The sequence below is a fragment of the Nomia melanderi genome, chromosome 10, assembly GCF_051020985.1.
Source record: "Nomia melanderi isolate GNS246 chromosome 10, iyNomMela1, whole genome shotgun sequence".
Lineage (NCBI taxonomy): Eukaryota > Metazoa > Arthropoda > Insecta > Hymenoptera > Halictidae > Nomia > Nomia melanderi.
Window position 1 is genome coordinate 11,851,581 of NC_135008.1, and position 15,783 is coordinate 11,867,363.

Here is a 15,783-nt window from a genome sequence, read left to right on the forward strand (position 1 = left end):
ACATAGTTATTATTCCACTCTTTTTGCATCTCTCTTTATTTATTTATTATTTCCATGTTTAGTGTAAAAATGAGAAAAACTTTCCAGTTGGATTAATTTCAAACGAGCAAAAACATTTTTATATTACAAATATTCAATTTTTATTTTTAAATACTTCCTACTTTGCTTTTAGTGATAAATATATTCTATGATTAAATGATGTGTTCATCAACCGGTGGTACAATATAATCATCGTTTAAGTAATTCACTCGCGAGTGGTACGTTGGTAACTGTGGTTCCGAATAATTCATGATCAAGAAATAAGCGAGAGTGTGGCGAACATCATGAGTAAACAAGAACCAAAGGGGCCACCACCTCCGCCGCTTCCACCGCCGTATCCACATCAGAAGCTCTTCAAAAAGTGCAAGAGTGCAACTTTCCAACTGGATGGTGCAACGTATACTATAGGTAATTATTTCACATAATGCATACCTCGAATTTTTCCATAATTCATTGACATTTTTATTTTTGCATTTAACTTTTACAACGTACAAAAAGTATTTGCATCTAACAATTATATTCCGTTTAAAAAAAGTGAATGCCGATTTTTTACATAAATCAAATCCTCTCGTTATTTTGTACAAAAATTCAAGCTAATCACTTGAAAAATACTTCACGAAACATTTTCAACAAGTATTTTTATTAAAGAAAACATTCAAACGTTTCCCGATTTTAAATGTGTCACACATAATTTTTCAATTGCCTTCTGCAAAAGATCTTAGGATACCTTTATGCAGGATAAACTCAAGTGTTACAAATTAAATTTAATATTAAATCATTCATTTAATTCTTTTCTAACCTTGTTCTGGAATTGTACTAAGAAAAATGCTATGGCATGTTACAGTTACGTGGATCGTCTTATATATTCTCTTTTCAGATTCATTAACATAAGCAGATTTGTAAACATCAAAGCATTAGGGTTCTGCAGACATTTATTTTCATTCCGAACAGGAACTACTTTAGTAGCGTGCAACAGTCTTCTTCATTTGCTAATGTATACAGCATTGAGTATCTGAGGCTACAAGTTTACTCGGATTCAATGGATACCGTGTTTCAGCTATCGACTACCTATAAGATCTCTTTCGGGGAAATTGTTCCGATTCAATGCGTGTGCATCTGCACGGCAGCGCGCCGTACACAAGATTCACTACGTTCATTGATCCATGAACAAAGCTCACGAAGTCGTCCTGCTTGTCCTTGCCAAATGCAACGGCTTTCGGTCGAAATGTGCAGCAAAAAGGGAGCGCAAAAGAAATATAGAACAGTTGCCGCTGCTTACGCGGCCGTGATTCCAGTCACGTATTTTGGACAATAAGCTATGTTGTCAGAAGCTTTAATTCGCCGATGAATAGAATTTCTTTGTTTCCAACTTTCTAGCGACATCATCGTGAATTATCGTTATCTCGATGCAATGGCAAATGCGTTTATTTAACACTAGAGCCACCGAGCGTTTTACACGATTAAGATGTAATCCTTATAAAAATTGTAATATATTCTTTTCTGTTTCTTCATATAAGTCGCTCAGAAGCTAATGCCGTTAAGTCTATGATTTTTGTAAATTTGAATGCAATAAATAATATTTTCTTTAAGTTATTCAAGGATTTACTCGTTTCTTCGTTTTTTCTAGGTCAGGAAGCCCTTCTTTTTACAGCTTCCGAATATGTTGTATAATAATTTTAGAAGCCAAAACATGAATTTTCTCAATTTCTGTTTTCTGGACTTAACCGCATAGACTTCTGAACGACTCATATATTGATTGTAGTATCGAAGTGAAACTATTTATTTTTTAAATCATTTCGGATATTCAGTGCTTTTAAAATGTCAGTCACTGCGAAATAAGAGTGGTTTTGATGGGTGTGGTAGTTCTAGTGTTAATTGAAGAGAATTTGTAAAAAGATAGTAAGTGACAAACTTCAAATTTTTCAGGAGAAAAAGGAAAGTCACCTAATGATGTAATCTTTCAGTGATATTAATATTATTGGTAACCATTTACAGAAAGGAAACTTATACTTAGATTGTGTACTGAAAGATACTTTAAAAAAATCATCCAATTTTTGGAACTTTCGTTTCGCGATTTAATGTATTTAATTAGAAATTTAAAATTGAAACGTTTTTAAGAAACAAAATTGAACCAAGTTTATTTTAGTATTCAATAAATATGTTTGCATTTATGGAAACATCAAATTGTCTGGGTGTTTAGTTGAAATCAATCGTGTCTTGTGATACATGTAGGAAGTGCAAAACCATGATCACAGTTTATTTTTGCAGTAGAGAATGCAGAGTCTGCAGTTAATCTCGTGTCATCGTTCGACGTGAATCGACTAAACTACGTAAATTTCATTCACCTCCAGACTCCAGTTTACATTTCTCCATTTAGATATTCTCGAAAACTTATTCACGGTTCTGTTTGTGCTCAACACATTAAATATTGAATTAACCTCTAACTAAAACTAAAAATTAATGACCATCCATTAAAAGGAAATTATAGAAAAATTATTTCTATAGAATTTTTATGTACTTATTCATAGGATCTTAAGATAAATGCAGAGTCATTTCGATCTAATTAACCCCTTTCTTAATTTTTCTTTATCCAAGTGTAACTTGAAAAAGTCTCTGTTTCTCTCAAATTATTTTATAATTTTGTACTTACTGAACAAAGAAATACTATGTACAGTTTCAATCATTTTTTGATTACTGAGAAGTTTTCACTAGACTACTACTCCATAATTCATTACGCCTGAGATAATTCCGGATAATTAAACACAAGATTAAAAAAATGGTTTTAAGAATCGGTCGCGCGAACCGTCAAGGGTGTCTCGTAGAGTTTGTGGTTAATGATGGTATTATCTAGCGGCTCGTGAGTTGCCTAATGATACAAGCCGGATTTACACACTAATTAATCTTTACTCAAACATTTCCTTTTCGTAACAGTGCTCCCATTTTCCAAACCGTGAACAACAATTATTTGAAGTACAATAGTTACATTAGTAAAATATTAGTATTATATAATAATATTTATTATTCTTTATTAAAATATTCATATTGCTATAACAAACAAAATAAAGGAAAATATTGAATCTGACATTTCCAAAACATATGATTATCTGTGATCCAACATCTTGTGCAACCAAAACAATTTTTCCAGATTGCTTGCTTCCATTAAACTTAAAATTGGTAGTCTTTCTATCTGTGATACTGCACCAAGAACTCGTAAACTTGTTCAAACTTTAGAGATGCGACGCTGTTTCACATTTTTATTGGAAAAGGACGTCGAAAGGTCTAGGTTAGCGGTTCTTTACAAGTGCAACGACCTATGTATCGTGATATCGTGGTATTGCATGCGGACCTGAAAATATACGCTCTTTGAACCATTCATCTTTTCCCTCATTCCAACATTCCTCTCTAATTGCAATCGCGAAGGAAATGTGACTCGTTCTATTTACGTAAATCACTCGGTCTTTTAAAACCTCAGATACTTTCTACTTTGTGCCCTGCATTATCTACATTACATTGACGTAAATAAAGAATAAATACTATACAAAAAAAATACAGACTTACATTTTTTTTATTTTTCACTATTTAGATTACTGTCAATAACTTTTGTAATTTTCTATGAAAATAATCTTTGCAGGTAATATTAAAGAAAAATGGCAAGATCTTCCGGGGAACTCAATATTACGTTCTTTATTCCTCTACGTTTCTTTATGTACGATATTATTACGTGCGACACGCTATCTGGAAACCGGTCCTACACTGAAATCCATTCGAAAACCATAAATCTTCGTGCACTTCAGTCTTCATTGTTGCGATAGTGTTGGTTTGGCGCACATGCAATTACCGGTCGTAAATTTCTTAGTAGCCTCTTGGCTTAGAATGGGAAGACAATAACAATTCTTGGATTGTAACAATGATAATGTTGTAGTCGAATACAGATAAGTAATGTATTTAAAGTTAAAAACAATGTTACCAGGTTAATCGAATGGTAAATTACAGTAAACACAATAGTTACACGAATAGACTTATTAAATTGCTTAAAGTTATTAATTAACTTAAAGTTATTAACGCCTGCAATGAGCTTCTATTTATATTAACATGCGATGATTTTTTGAAAGAATAAGTAGCATAAAAATTAAAAACAGAGGAAAAGTTTCAGGTATTCAAAGAATTCATTTCGACTAAATCAACTATGCAGTTTGCACAAAAATACTTTCGTTTAAAATATTTTCGTTCAATACTTTCGTGAAACTTTCATGTGCAGTAATTTAATAGATACCGTATGAAATTTCAACTTGAAAATTTTTGATCTAATTAAAGCAGTATCAGTGGACATTTTTGCATTCGATAAACGTAGGTGTCAATGACTGTATAAAATAATTAGTAAAATTCTGTGAAATGTAATGTGATTACACGTCAGTAATGGTAATTATTTTATAATTTAACAGGTGATCCAATTACTGGTTACTTTCTCTAACGACTCCTTGTTACTAATCTTCAATTGTAATTAAGGTAATAACAGTGCGTTGCCATTAACTATTATAGACGGAAGCTTGTAATTGTATCAATAATTAGATTGCAATCGCCATTTTCAGTGTGTAATCAAATTACGCTGTGCTCTATTTTAGTGGGACATATATAGAGTGAGACATTTAAACCAGGCTGTCTGAATAGTTCATTTGGTTTTATTGACGGAAAGAAACGTGTCAGAATGATTTTACTTGATGGAGCAAAATATGTTATTATACCTGTTTTCTAATTATGGTTTCTACAGCACATAAATGAAAATACTATTTGTTGTAATGTTTATCAATTGTATGTTTGAATAAATTCAATTGAAAACATTCATGAAAGTTAATTAATGTATACTAAAAACCTATACAAATTTTCAATTAAAAGACATTCATATCTTTTCAATAAAAATTTCTATAGAAATTATGTTTTTCATCGAAAAACCGAGGTTCTTCCTTTTCAACAATTTACTAAAAATTTGTTACGTTCTCTTAACCTTTCGTAAATGCTACTGATACTCATGAACAGCAGGATACAGGAATCTAGTGCATCTAGTGCATCGTTGCACCAAATGTCAAGCGGAAACTGCTGTTCTTAAGTAAGAACAAAACCAGTAACGAACGTCGGAAACGCAAACACAAGCATCACGGTATGGGACTGTTTGCTTTTCTTGGAGTGAAGTTACAAATTCAAATAATGTAAATTGTTTAACGTTGAATCCGACGTCGAGACGAAGCGCAGAACAATGTGAAACGATTCAAATACAGTAACAATTCTCACTTAAGTTAATTATCCTTCTCGAGTTTTCGTCATCACAATATCTTTTTTCTAATTCTTTAATTACAAAGTAATTAGTGTATTTGAAACAAGCCGTTGAAACAAATGTAAATTAAGAGAGAACTTCGGTATGTCTATTTAATTATATGTAACATTTGTTTAAATATTTATAAATGTGTTTGTTAAGATTAACTTCGGACTTTCACCACTTTTTTCAAATCAAAAAAACAAATGATAGTTGCAAAGGTTAACAAAAAATATCCATCGAAATTCTATTAATAATTAATTCAAAATAAAGATAATTAACGTAGCATATTGTTAATTTAATTTACATTTAGAAACTTTTAGAAGCAAAAACTATTTAAACTATTCAAAGCTTACAATAATTTATTTAGACAGTTTGAATAGTTTTTAAACATCACTTTATCGTATTAAGCAAGAAATAAAACAAAATAATATCTTACTAATAATCTTACTAAATCTATTAATCATTGTCTTAATGAGTTTAAGTACACTATAGATTACTGTAACAAGCACAACGTGTGATAAATTTCAAGCAGCCTTCCTGTTACATATTTGCTCAATCGATTAGTGCAAATTACAACCGTTGTAAACGTGTTTAATGCAATTTCTTCTGTCCATAACACGGTCGTTATGTCAAACCTGAAACAGACGTCTCTTTCCTTTGTTCCTTTTGTGACTGATACGATGCAAGCAGTACGGTTGCAATTACGCGAGGTAATAAGCGTAAAACAAAAGCTGAAATAGTCCCTTGGAGAGAACGGTCCCACTCGACAGATTTTCGAACAGAAACTTTGTACAGAAGTAAATGGGACCAATACGATGAAAATAACAATAAAATATCTTGAAATGCACCTTTTATCGAACTTTTTATTCCTCGGATGAACAGTGGGCCGTATGCAGTTTTCAGTAAACTACACCCGAAGACTTCGAACGAGTCCAGGATATTCTATGTTATTAACACGTTGAATGCCATGGGGGTCACCGGAGACCCCCAATCAAATCAAATTACTATGGTTTGTTTAATTACAGGATGATTATTTGAAAACATTTCTATATTATAAATAATGCTACCTAATGCGGTGACATTCAGCTAGATGAACATGCACTAATAATAATACAATTCAATCAAACGATTTAACCACTTGCGCTGAAAATGAATTCAGAAATTTGGCAAAGTCTCCTGCGATAAATTTTGTTTTTACCTATTTTACACTGATATGTACACTAATTTTGTTTGTTAATCATTCTGTGTGAAGTAATACATTTCCAAGTAATTTAATAGGCGTAATGCAACAAGATTATCAATGTGTGAAAGACATCATTGAGAATTTTGAGATAGGAACGTCTCGACGTCCGTGGCACGTCTTTCCAGCGCAAGTGGTTAATATTGTATTAAAGATTACGAAAATATCATTCCTTTAATAGTAAATACAGGAAAATTGTATTTTCTTTAATTAAATTTACAAGAAAAATACAATAATAGCTAATGAAATCACGTTACAAAACAATTGCGGCGAACGCAATTACGAGATTAAAAGTTCTCCGTAACGTTAATTCATTATGTATACAGCAAACCTTTTTAAATAAGTGATGCTTTGTTAAAGCCAAAGAATGATTACCGATTAATTATACATGCTGAATTTGTTGCACGCTAATAAATACCGGACAAATGCAATCGAAACTGACTATTTTCGTTTGTACGTCGTTACCGGAATTAGAAAATTTACGAACGGTTGATTGCGTTGTAATTCTTATTCAACGAACGTACGGCTCGTAAATTAAAGAATGCCGTTGGAAAACGAGTTAAATGGTTTTCATGAAAATAGCACAAGTGTGAGGTACAATACTTGGTTCAAACAGGAGAATCTAAAACGTAGGGAAATATGGCCAGTTAACCAAACTTTGAGAAATTCGTTGGAATAAACTCTGTAAAATTATATGAAAACTCTTTTTTAACTTATTGCAGTACCATATTTGCAGGACTGAAAATAAAGTGAATAACTAAAATTGATAGATAAACTCAGCGCTTGTCTTTGATGTACGGCCATCATTTCTGTTTCACATGAATATTGTATTCTTAAATATTACTCTCTCTATATTACAAGTACATTCGTAAATAAATAAATATTATTACATACGTAATAAATAAATATTACATTGAAATTGTTTACGCAAGTATAGACTTTAATAGACTCATTTGTGAGAATTAGAATGTAAACAAAATTTCTTTATTATATTTATTTACACTTCGTTATTGAACAGTTTATGTCTATACATTTTTTATTTGTGTAGAATTAGTGAAAGTAATTATTAAGACTACATATCGTGATATACTTAGTATTTACACATAGTGGTATTATATTTGAGTTAATGAACCTTAATATTACCTTTGGACTGGATTATATGTACACGAAAACTGCAAAATTAATTCAGTAAGTTATAATCATATTGCATACGTATAATCGTGTATATTATACGAATTACTTACAAGTTTGAAAGAACACATTGTTACTTTTGGAAAGTTTTACTTTTAAAAGAGTACATTGTAGTCGGTTTTCAAAAGTTTTAGTTTTCAAAGCACGCATAATCGTTTTTGAAAAGTTTTACTTTTAAAAGGACACATGGTTAGTTTCGAAAAGTTCTACTTTTAAGACAACACATAATTGTTTTTGAAAAGTTTGCTGGTCGATGCTTGTGAAGGCTGAGACAAGGCTTGAATTTCAGTCGCGGTTAACACTAAGACACTATACACAGTAGTTTGTACCAAAACAGTCATTATTTTGTGGTGTAGGTTTCAAACAGCCATGCAAGAGCGAAGTTTTCGAAACTCCTGATACTGAATTCTCGTGGTCGAGTTAATGGTTTACTGGTAATTATGAACATTCATTCGCCAAAGTATACCTCTTCGGCAAAGATAATTTATTTATATTCGTTTACAATTACATTTTCAACCATAATCCATAAAATTTAAATTAAATTTGTTGACGATAGGTAACGCTATTTTTAAGATAACTTACTGTCACAGTAATTCATAATTTAGCATACGAATATTAAAAAGAAATAACTTTAATCGTGTCTATATTCATAACAATATATCCATTTACATAGATACAGTATTACAATATTTAAACTGCTAAAGATCGTACATGTCTTATCTCATCTTATTAATAATGCAAGGTAAACGCTTTAAAGTCATGAAAGGGTTTAGCATGTTATTCAACATGTATTTGACAAACTGTTAATTAACACGATATAGTTGTTTACGGTGTGAATATTACTGTTGCAAACAAGATTAGAACCCTAGGAGCACAAGTGTTTACCGAAAATATACAGTAATAAGGCAACTCCTGAGCCTTGATTATCCTCATTGTAAATCTAGTCTTCGAGAGTTTAGTATTGTAAACAGTCTGAATGAGGGTGATAAATTCTGGAATCTTCCAAATATGATAGCGATTAGAAGTACTATTAACCCTTTGCATTTGAAAGGCGATCTTCGGTCATCATTTATTCCGTGGCATAAAAATTCTAAAGTTTGACATTCAACATTAAATTTTGTATAATATATTAATATATAAAGTATTTCAACAAAATATTTCTGTTCTTTAATTTACGTATAGTTTCTCAATATTTCCGTTGTATAGTGTGGCATCGATATTCCATCAGAAAATTATAAATATTTCTAACAAGAAGACTTTCCTGTGGAAACGGTTAAAATACGTCTGGTTTATTGCCAAACGAAAATCAGTTGACATTTTCTAGACGGAATCGTTAAAAAATATGTACGCAACAAGTGTGTGAAAGACTATTTGAAAAATGGCTTCATTACGTTTGACGATAACGGAAGCTGTGACAGTAATCAGAGTTAGGTTAACACTGCAACGGTATTCGATAGATTGCTGAAGACTGAGTATTTCGGACGCAGTAGTAGTACGCTATAGAAATGGTGCACTGATGATTCAGAAAGTTGGTCAGTGTAATTTCGAATCCAAGTTAATATTAGTAATCAATGCACGCAAGAAATGAACTTCTGTTGACTGGTTCGTTTTCGCAACCGATAACTCCTAATCAGAGCTCAACCAGTTTTAAATGAAATATCATTGACGGAATTTGATCAACAAAAAATCTTACTTTTCTTGTAATTGTAGTAATTCATTTGAGGTTAGAAATAATTATAAAATAAAATGTTCGAAGATTTGACATCAGTTTTATAAATTATTTTTATCTGTTAGTACGTAATATTATATTATAACTTAAACGAATTTTATTTTCTTGAAAATACACTTAAAACATGCAGATGATAATGTATAGTAATATTGTTAATTGATATTTGGATAGAAACATTGGTTTCAACGATTGAAATGGTTAACCATTTTCAGGAGCATCTGTATTCATAAGAAACAGGTGGTTTTAAATGAAATTTGTATCGAAAATTGATTGATTAATTGTGGTATTGTTTATTATTGGTTATTCGATTCAGATGGCTATAAATATTACTGTGCGAAACAGCGGACACTCTGAACAGTGATTTTGCATATTCAACTAAGACGAAATTGTAGTTTCATTTTCTTTTTTAGTTATTAACAATTAAGGTTCATCAATAATGATATGCGATGGCTCTGATTTTTTTTCTCACATGGTACGTCATTGTCCACGTTTGTACTGACCTGCCTCACATGCGCCAGTATTCATGGATGGTCACGGTTCAATAACTTGTTAATGGTTAATAAGTTTGTCTTAATTTAGCTTACAGAATTACCTTGTAAAATATATTTAATAAACGTTGTCGTAGGTGTTGTAAATTTGTTGCAATAACTACGAGATGATAACGGCATGACTAACTATATAATTAAATAAATAAAAGAACATTACAATTAACCTACAATAACTTTCTCCATATTGAAAATTTATTCATAAAACTTGTTCTATTGAATTCTTGGATAGTAATGAACACGTATATAAAATTTGTAAATTTAGCAACTTTATATTTCATCATTCAATCTCAATTTAAAATCGCCGAAAGACGATCACAACAATCAAGAAAGCGCGCCTTAACGTACAATGGAAATATAAATAACATTGTTCCAACATTCGAGAACAGGATTAATTGTGCAACCATCTGCGAGCACTCTTGTTGGTCTGAGTTTATTATATCAACTGTTCATGACGTAAATTATATAAACTAAACCTATCAAAGACAATGTTCTCTATCTGAATTAATCCCTCAGTATGAACACTAGCTTCACGAAACGCGTCAATTTGACGTATATTGAATTTTGTAAATATTATTTGATAATTGTTCAGGTCGACCTTGGTTGCTGCAATTACACGAATATGTATCCTGATTACTTTTACATCTCTAATTTCCAAAATGGAAATAAACGAACATCAATATTTCTAGGAATAATGTCACAAAAGGAACAATAAATATCCGTGGACCTAGTGTTGTACGAGTACAATAGTTTGAGCAAACTCGTTTCACGATTAATCTTAGTCCTTACAACCCCAAAGGAGTTTAAATAAAAATCTGAGCAGCTGCCTATGATATCGCGTAGTATATGTAGGTGTCGTTCACATATTTGACCATTAGTACACCACTCACGTGCGTAAGATCTGTAACGCGTACCTGATATGGGACAGGTGCTAAGGCGCTGCTTAACCGTAGCTGGTATTTCTTGTGTATCGTAGTATTCAACGTTATATATGTGTCTGTAGAACTTCAATTATCTCACTGATCGATTAGGCAAATCAATTATCTACATATGTAAATACACGTTTGAACTATGTGAAATGTTTACACTTTGGAACATTTATCTTCTCTGCTTCAAGTATTCCTTCTGGTACGTTCATAAATTTGTTTATAAACTTTACCCATTAAACTTTACCCATTTTACCCATTTTGTTAGAATTAGAAGATCAATTAATCCTCTATAGGCCCGTGTAACTTTGAAGTCGCACGTCAATATACTGGGATCTTGTTGATTTATTTCATTTTTTACCACAAAATGGCGAATGAAATTAAATAATTAATCAGCTTAAACTTTTATGCACGTAGGCGTAAACGTTCAACGATATTGTAACTTCAATGTTACAAAATATATTCGTTTTAATAAGATCATTAAGACTATTGAACATATTGTTCATTTGTAATTTATAGGTTGATATTTATCAATTTCATACTGTATAAATTTTGTTATAGTCACGAAAAACAGTTCGGCCCTTAGATGGTTAAGTACTACTTACGCACAAAAATTGTAAAAATGCATTTGCAAACTGTTGAATTCCTCGCTGATTTATTACCCGTTCACAAATTTGGTTATTTTAGTATTGTAGTAGAAGTACAATACTGTATGATACTTACATCGAAGGTTCGAAAAAGTATTAATATTTGTGTAGGTAGACGGTTATAGTCACAATAATTGATAAAACGATTATAAAACTCCCCAATCTTCAGTGAAGTACTCTTTTACATAAAATTTCGTTTTCAAGAAATACAAAGTTGAAAATTTAAAGAGAAAGTTAATAAAATCTTACTCATTGCTGTGCATACATGCCTATATAATCGAAATAATGAATGTTCTGAAAGTCAAACGAGGTATGAGAAATATTATTTCATATTTTCGAATCAGTTTGTCATGTAGAGTCAATCATCGCCCCTCACATAGTACTCCAAATCACGGGATGTTCTGCATAATGACATTTCTGTATGAGTCGTTGGTTATCAAACACAGAGCGCCATACATCCTGTTTAAAAGCAGATTAAAGTTCTTAAATATGTCCACTATACATACAGAAAGCATTATTCTGAAATACAACTCCCGCTATCTATCTCTTTCCGCACGCAAATCCAGCCTAGTCACGTCACCTTCAGAATGGGCTTAAATATTGATTTCCAATGCCTCTTACCAGTGGCGGGCTATTCTTAACGTTTAAAAATATATCGCGGTACAATTTCCGTGCTGAATCACAATATATATTGTTAATAATACAATAACGAGTACGCACCATTTACTAATCTTATCAAGTTATGAATCATTCATCTTTTCAATACTTTGTACCTAAAATCTTCAGAACTGTTCACTCGATTATGGAACTTATAGTACGAAATACTAGGAACAAAAATCTCTTTATCGCTGCATTTGCAATATTTATATTTGGAGAAAAATAACACTAGAATTACCGGATGAGTCAAAACGATGCATTACTAATTCCTTTATTTTCAGCCAATGAAATAGATAACAGATGCTCCCCTGAGAAATTATTAGGGAAATTGATTTAGCAAACTAATTGAAGTCTCAATAGTTACACTATTGGGGATTCTATAGAAAAATTTCGAAACAGGCGATTTGACTGCTCAGTAGTTCTAGTGTTAAAGGAACATCACTGAATGAATTTCATTGCTATACCTGTTTTTAGTTTTCTTTTAACTTTCTACATAAATTATTTCATGCATATAAAGATTCATTTGTAAATCGATTCTCAATTTATGTTTACTATCCGTTATGACTGTAAATTGTCTTGCAATTCGAGTATTTCGAACTAAAATTAGATGAAAATATCATATAACATAAATAATAGATATATATATGTATATTTTCTGTATAGAGTAATTTTCTGTTACAATTCTGAACAAATTTTGCCTACGTCAAGTATAGCTTACGAATTCTATAGCCAGTAAAGAGAAAAGCCAGGTTAACGTACTGCCTAAATTGAGGCAAGTCACGCGTTGAAAAAACATACACTGCCAATGAAAATTATACTCTAAGCCGATTGTAAGTAAGAACTTTTGTTTCCCTCGATCAATAACTTCGTGGCATGAAGTCGTTTCTGTAAGTAACGCTAGGAAAAATCATCACAATTTCACAACTGTTTAATAAATATTATATATTTATAGATGATTGGGACACTATAAAATATGTTTAAAAAAAGATTTGTTTGAATCTTTTAGGTGTGCATTTAGTATTATTACTCATGTATTATAAAATTATGTAACATATATGTGTAAACGCACGTTTGAATTAAGTGATATTTTAAGAAATGTATTTTATAAGTAAAATGAATCGCACACTGTTTGCATACTAATTGCATAATAATGTTATTACAAAAGAGAGAGAAGACGTTAAAATTATGGAAAAATTAGCTAGACTTAAAATGTCTGATTCGAGGGTATCGCCCTCTATTCTTGACTGAATGAGCGCGTATATGTAGATATATATACATATATATGTTCAGCCACTCAGCTGATTAGGATCTAAACTGAGCTTCCTGGTAGTTGAACCTTTACTATTCAATTTTTGATATATTCGAAACAAAACTTCGATTTATAAAATAGTAAAATACATCTGAATGAGTTATTTTTAGGAGATACGTGTGTACATGTAATCATTCAATATAAAATAATATAAAGAAACTATAAAGAATAAAATAAACAAATATCTTCCTTTTCTAATGCAGACAGATGTAGTTACAGGGATCCAAGTATAAACGTTTCATTAGAATATTCCGTAAGTGGTATATTTATGTTTATTGATATTACATAAAAACTGCTCACATTTTTCAATTTATCTGGATAACAGATTCTACTTGCTTTCGTTTCACTAAAATTTTTGTGCTGAATTTTTACGTTCTCGTGACTTTTTATTATGTTTTTTAACATGTTTAGAAAACATTCATTTTCATTTTTTATGATGTTGTCCTTCATATAGCATTATATCTCACATATTTTGCGCCTCCTTTCGGTGTATTGTGCAATTTATGATTTAATAAGTTACTGAAGGACAGATTAAGCGAAGTTTATGAAATAATTCGAATTAATGAGGCATTGCGACATGATAAACGTACTATGAAACTCGCTCTTCATAACGGTTACCGTAACGAGTCTACTTGCACAAGGCATCAATTAGTAAAGATTAATAGAGAGTGCTGCTACGAAATTCACACTTCAATAAGGGCAGCTGCTACGAATTTACTATCGTGAAGCTTTAATTGCTGAAGGATAATAAAACATGAAGAAACTTTACGCCTGATAATATTTTTCATTATAAGTATTCTTTATTTTCGTATGAAATGTCGATGATATTTTTCGCAATGGCACAAAAAAAAAATTTTGCACAAATCAAAGGACTGCACTATTTTATTTTAATGTTTCGTCTGTTGATACTATATACAAAATTTAACATTGAATTTTAAATTTGCTGATTTTGCCATCTCAAATTAAATGGCACCTTTAAATCGTTTCTCAAGTACAAACGGTTAATTTTGAGTTAGGATACTTATTCCATCTAAATTTCGCACGCGTGACTAGCATTAAAGTCTTAAAAGATGGCAGTTAGTTCCTAAGATACCATATAATTACTTAACTTCACGAATTTCACTGATTTTAAATGACCTTAAAAATTCAATACACAAAACATTCAATGTTCTAACTTTAAGAAAAGTTTTTTAATTAACACACACGTGTTTCACAATATCGGATTTTACGTTAACGCCTTGCCTTACAACGCGTGAGGCTCGTGGTCGACATTTTAAACAGAATTTAACAAATATAAATATTATTCAATTCCTTTGAATTCAAATGAAACATTATTCTTCTGTTATCAATGATTATATTGTAGGGCAAACATAGATAAAGAATATACATAGAATTTTTCTCTATTTTCAATAAATTATTACTGACAAAGTTGTTTTATCGGTCACAGTTGAAAAATAAATCATAGGGCAAGGTATAAAACACTTTTTAAAAGGGAATTACACGGAGAATAGTCGAAGAAGGTAGAAAATGTGTGAGGAAGAAAAAAGATTCCAACAAGTAGTGTAAATATTCGTCGACGACATATGGATGTTATTTTATCGCTGGATGCCCAATCGTTCGGTTCTCATCAGTGCCGCAGCTATGCGTAATCGACGCCGATAATACCATCGACAAAAATGAGTACTCCGCCAGACATGAAACTTATGTTGGGGACCTTCAATATTCGTGACCCGAAATCGAGTGACCTTCGAGCATATCTTAGAGCCAGCGTTGCCGCCTCTTTACAGAAGATATCCCCATTATTTCTTCCAGGCCACTGGAAAACGAAGGAAAGAGAGGTTGTATAGAAAGCACCGACAACTTTCGTGCACTGAAGCATTTTTGAGGACGTCACTGTTTCAGAATTATAGGCAGAAGATACATGTAACGTTTACACGGATCATAAGTTTCTGGCGCAGCTAACGTATATATGCATTGCACTTTTACGTAAGTAGGGAATCGTCCGCAGCATCAGGTAGGGGAATTCCCAATTGCTCTTACTCATTCACTATTTGTGAATTCTTACCGGTCGAATTTTTGACGAACAGAATGAACAGGGATGCTGATACTCGATTGACAAGCATCGCATTCGGCAATGTTAATCCTTTGAGTGCTAGGGGGAATTTTCATACATGTAACAATGCCAAACA

At 31.6% G+C, this 15,783-nt stretch overlaps 1 protein-coding gene across 7 annotated transcripts in view; it reads left to right on the forward strand.

The window, feature by feature from the left end:
• LOC116428679 (dual specificity calcium/calmodulin-dependent 3',5'-cyclic nucleotide phosphodiesterase 1) overlaps nt 1-15,783 on the forward strand; it is a 307,261-nt gene that overhangs the window by 100,409 nt on the left and 191,069 nt on the right. For 6 of the 7 annotated variants that reach the window (XM_076371778.1, XM_031980647.2, XM_031980646.2 and 3 more), the window contains one exon: nt 173-447. The exons of the other annotated variant lie outside the window; for it this stretch is intronic. In XM_076371778.1, the coding sequence (XP_076227893.1) occupies nt 324-447 (124 nt within the window). In that variant the 5' untranslated portion in view covers nt 173-323. The remainder of the gene's footprint in view (nt 1-172; nt 448-15,783) is intronic. 7 annotated transcript variants of the gene reach the window in all.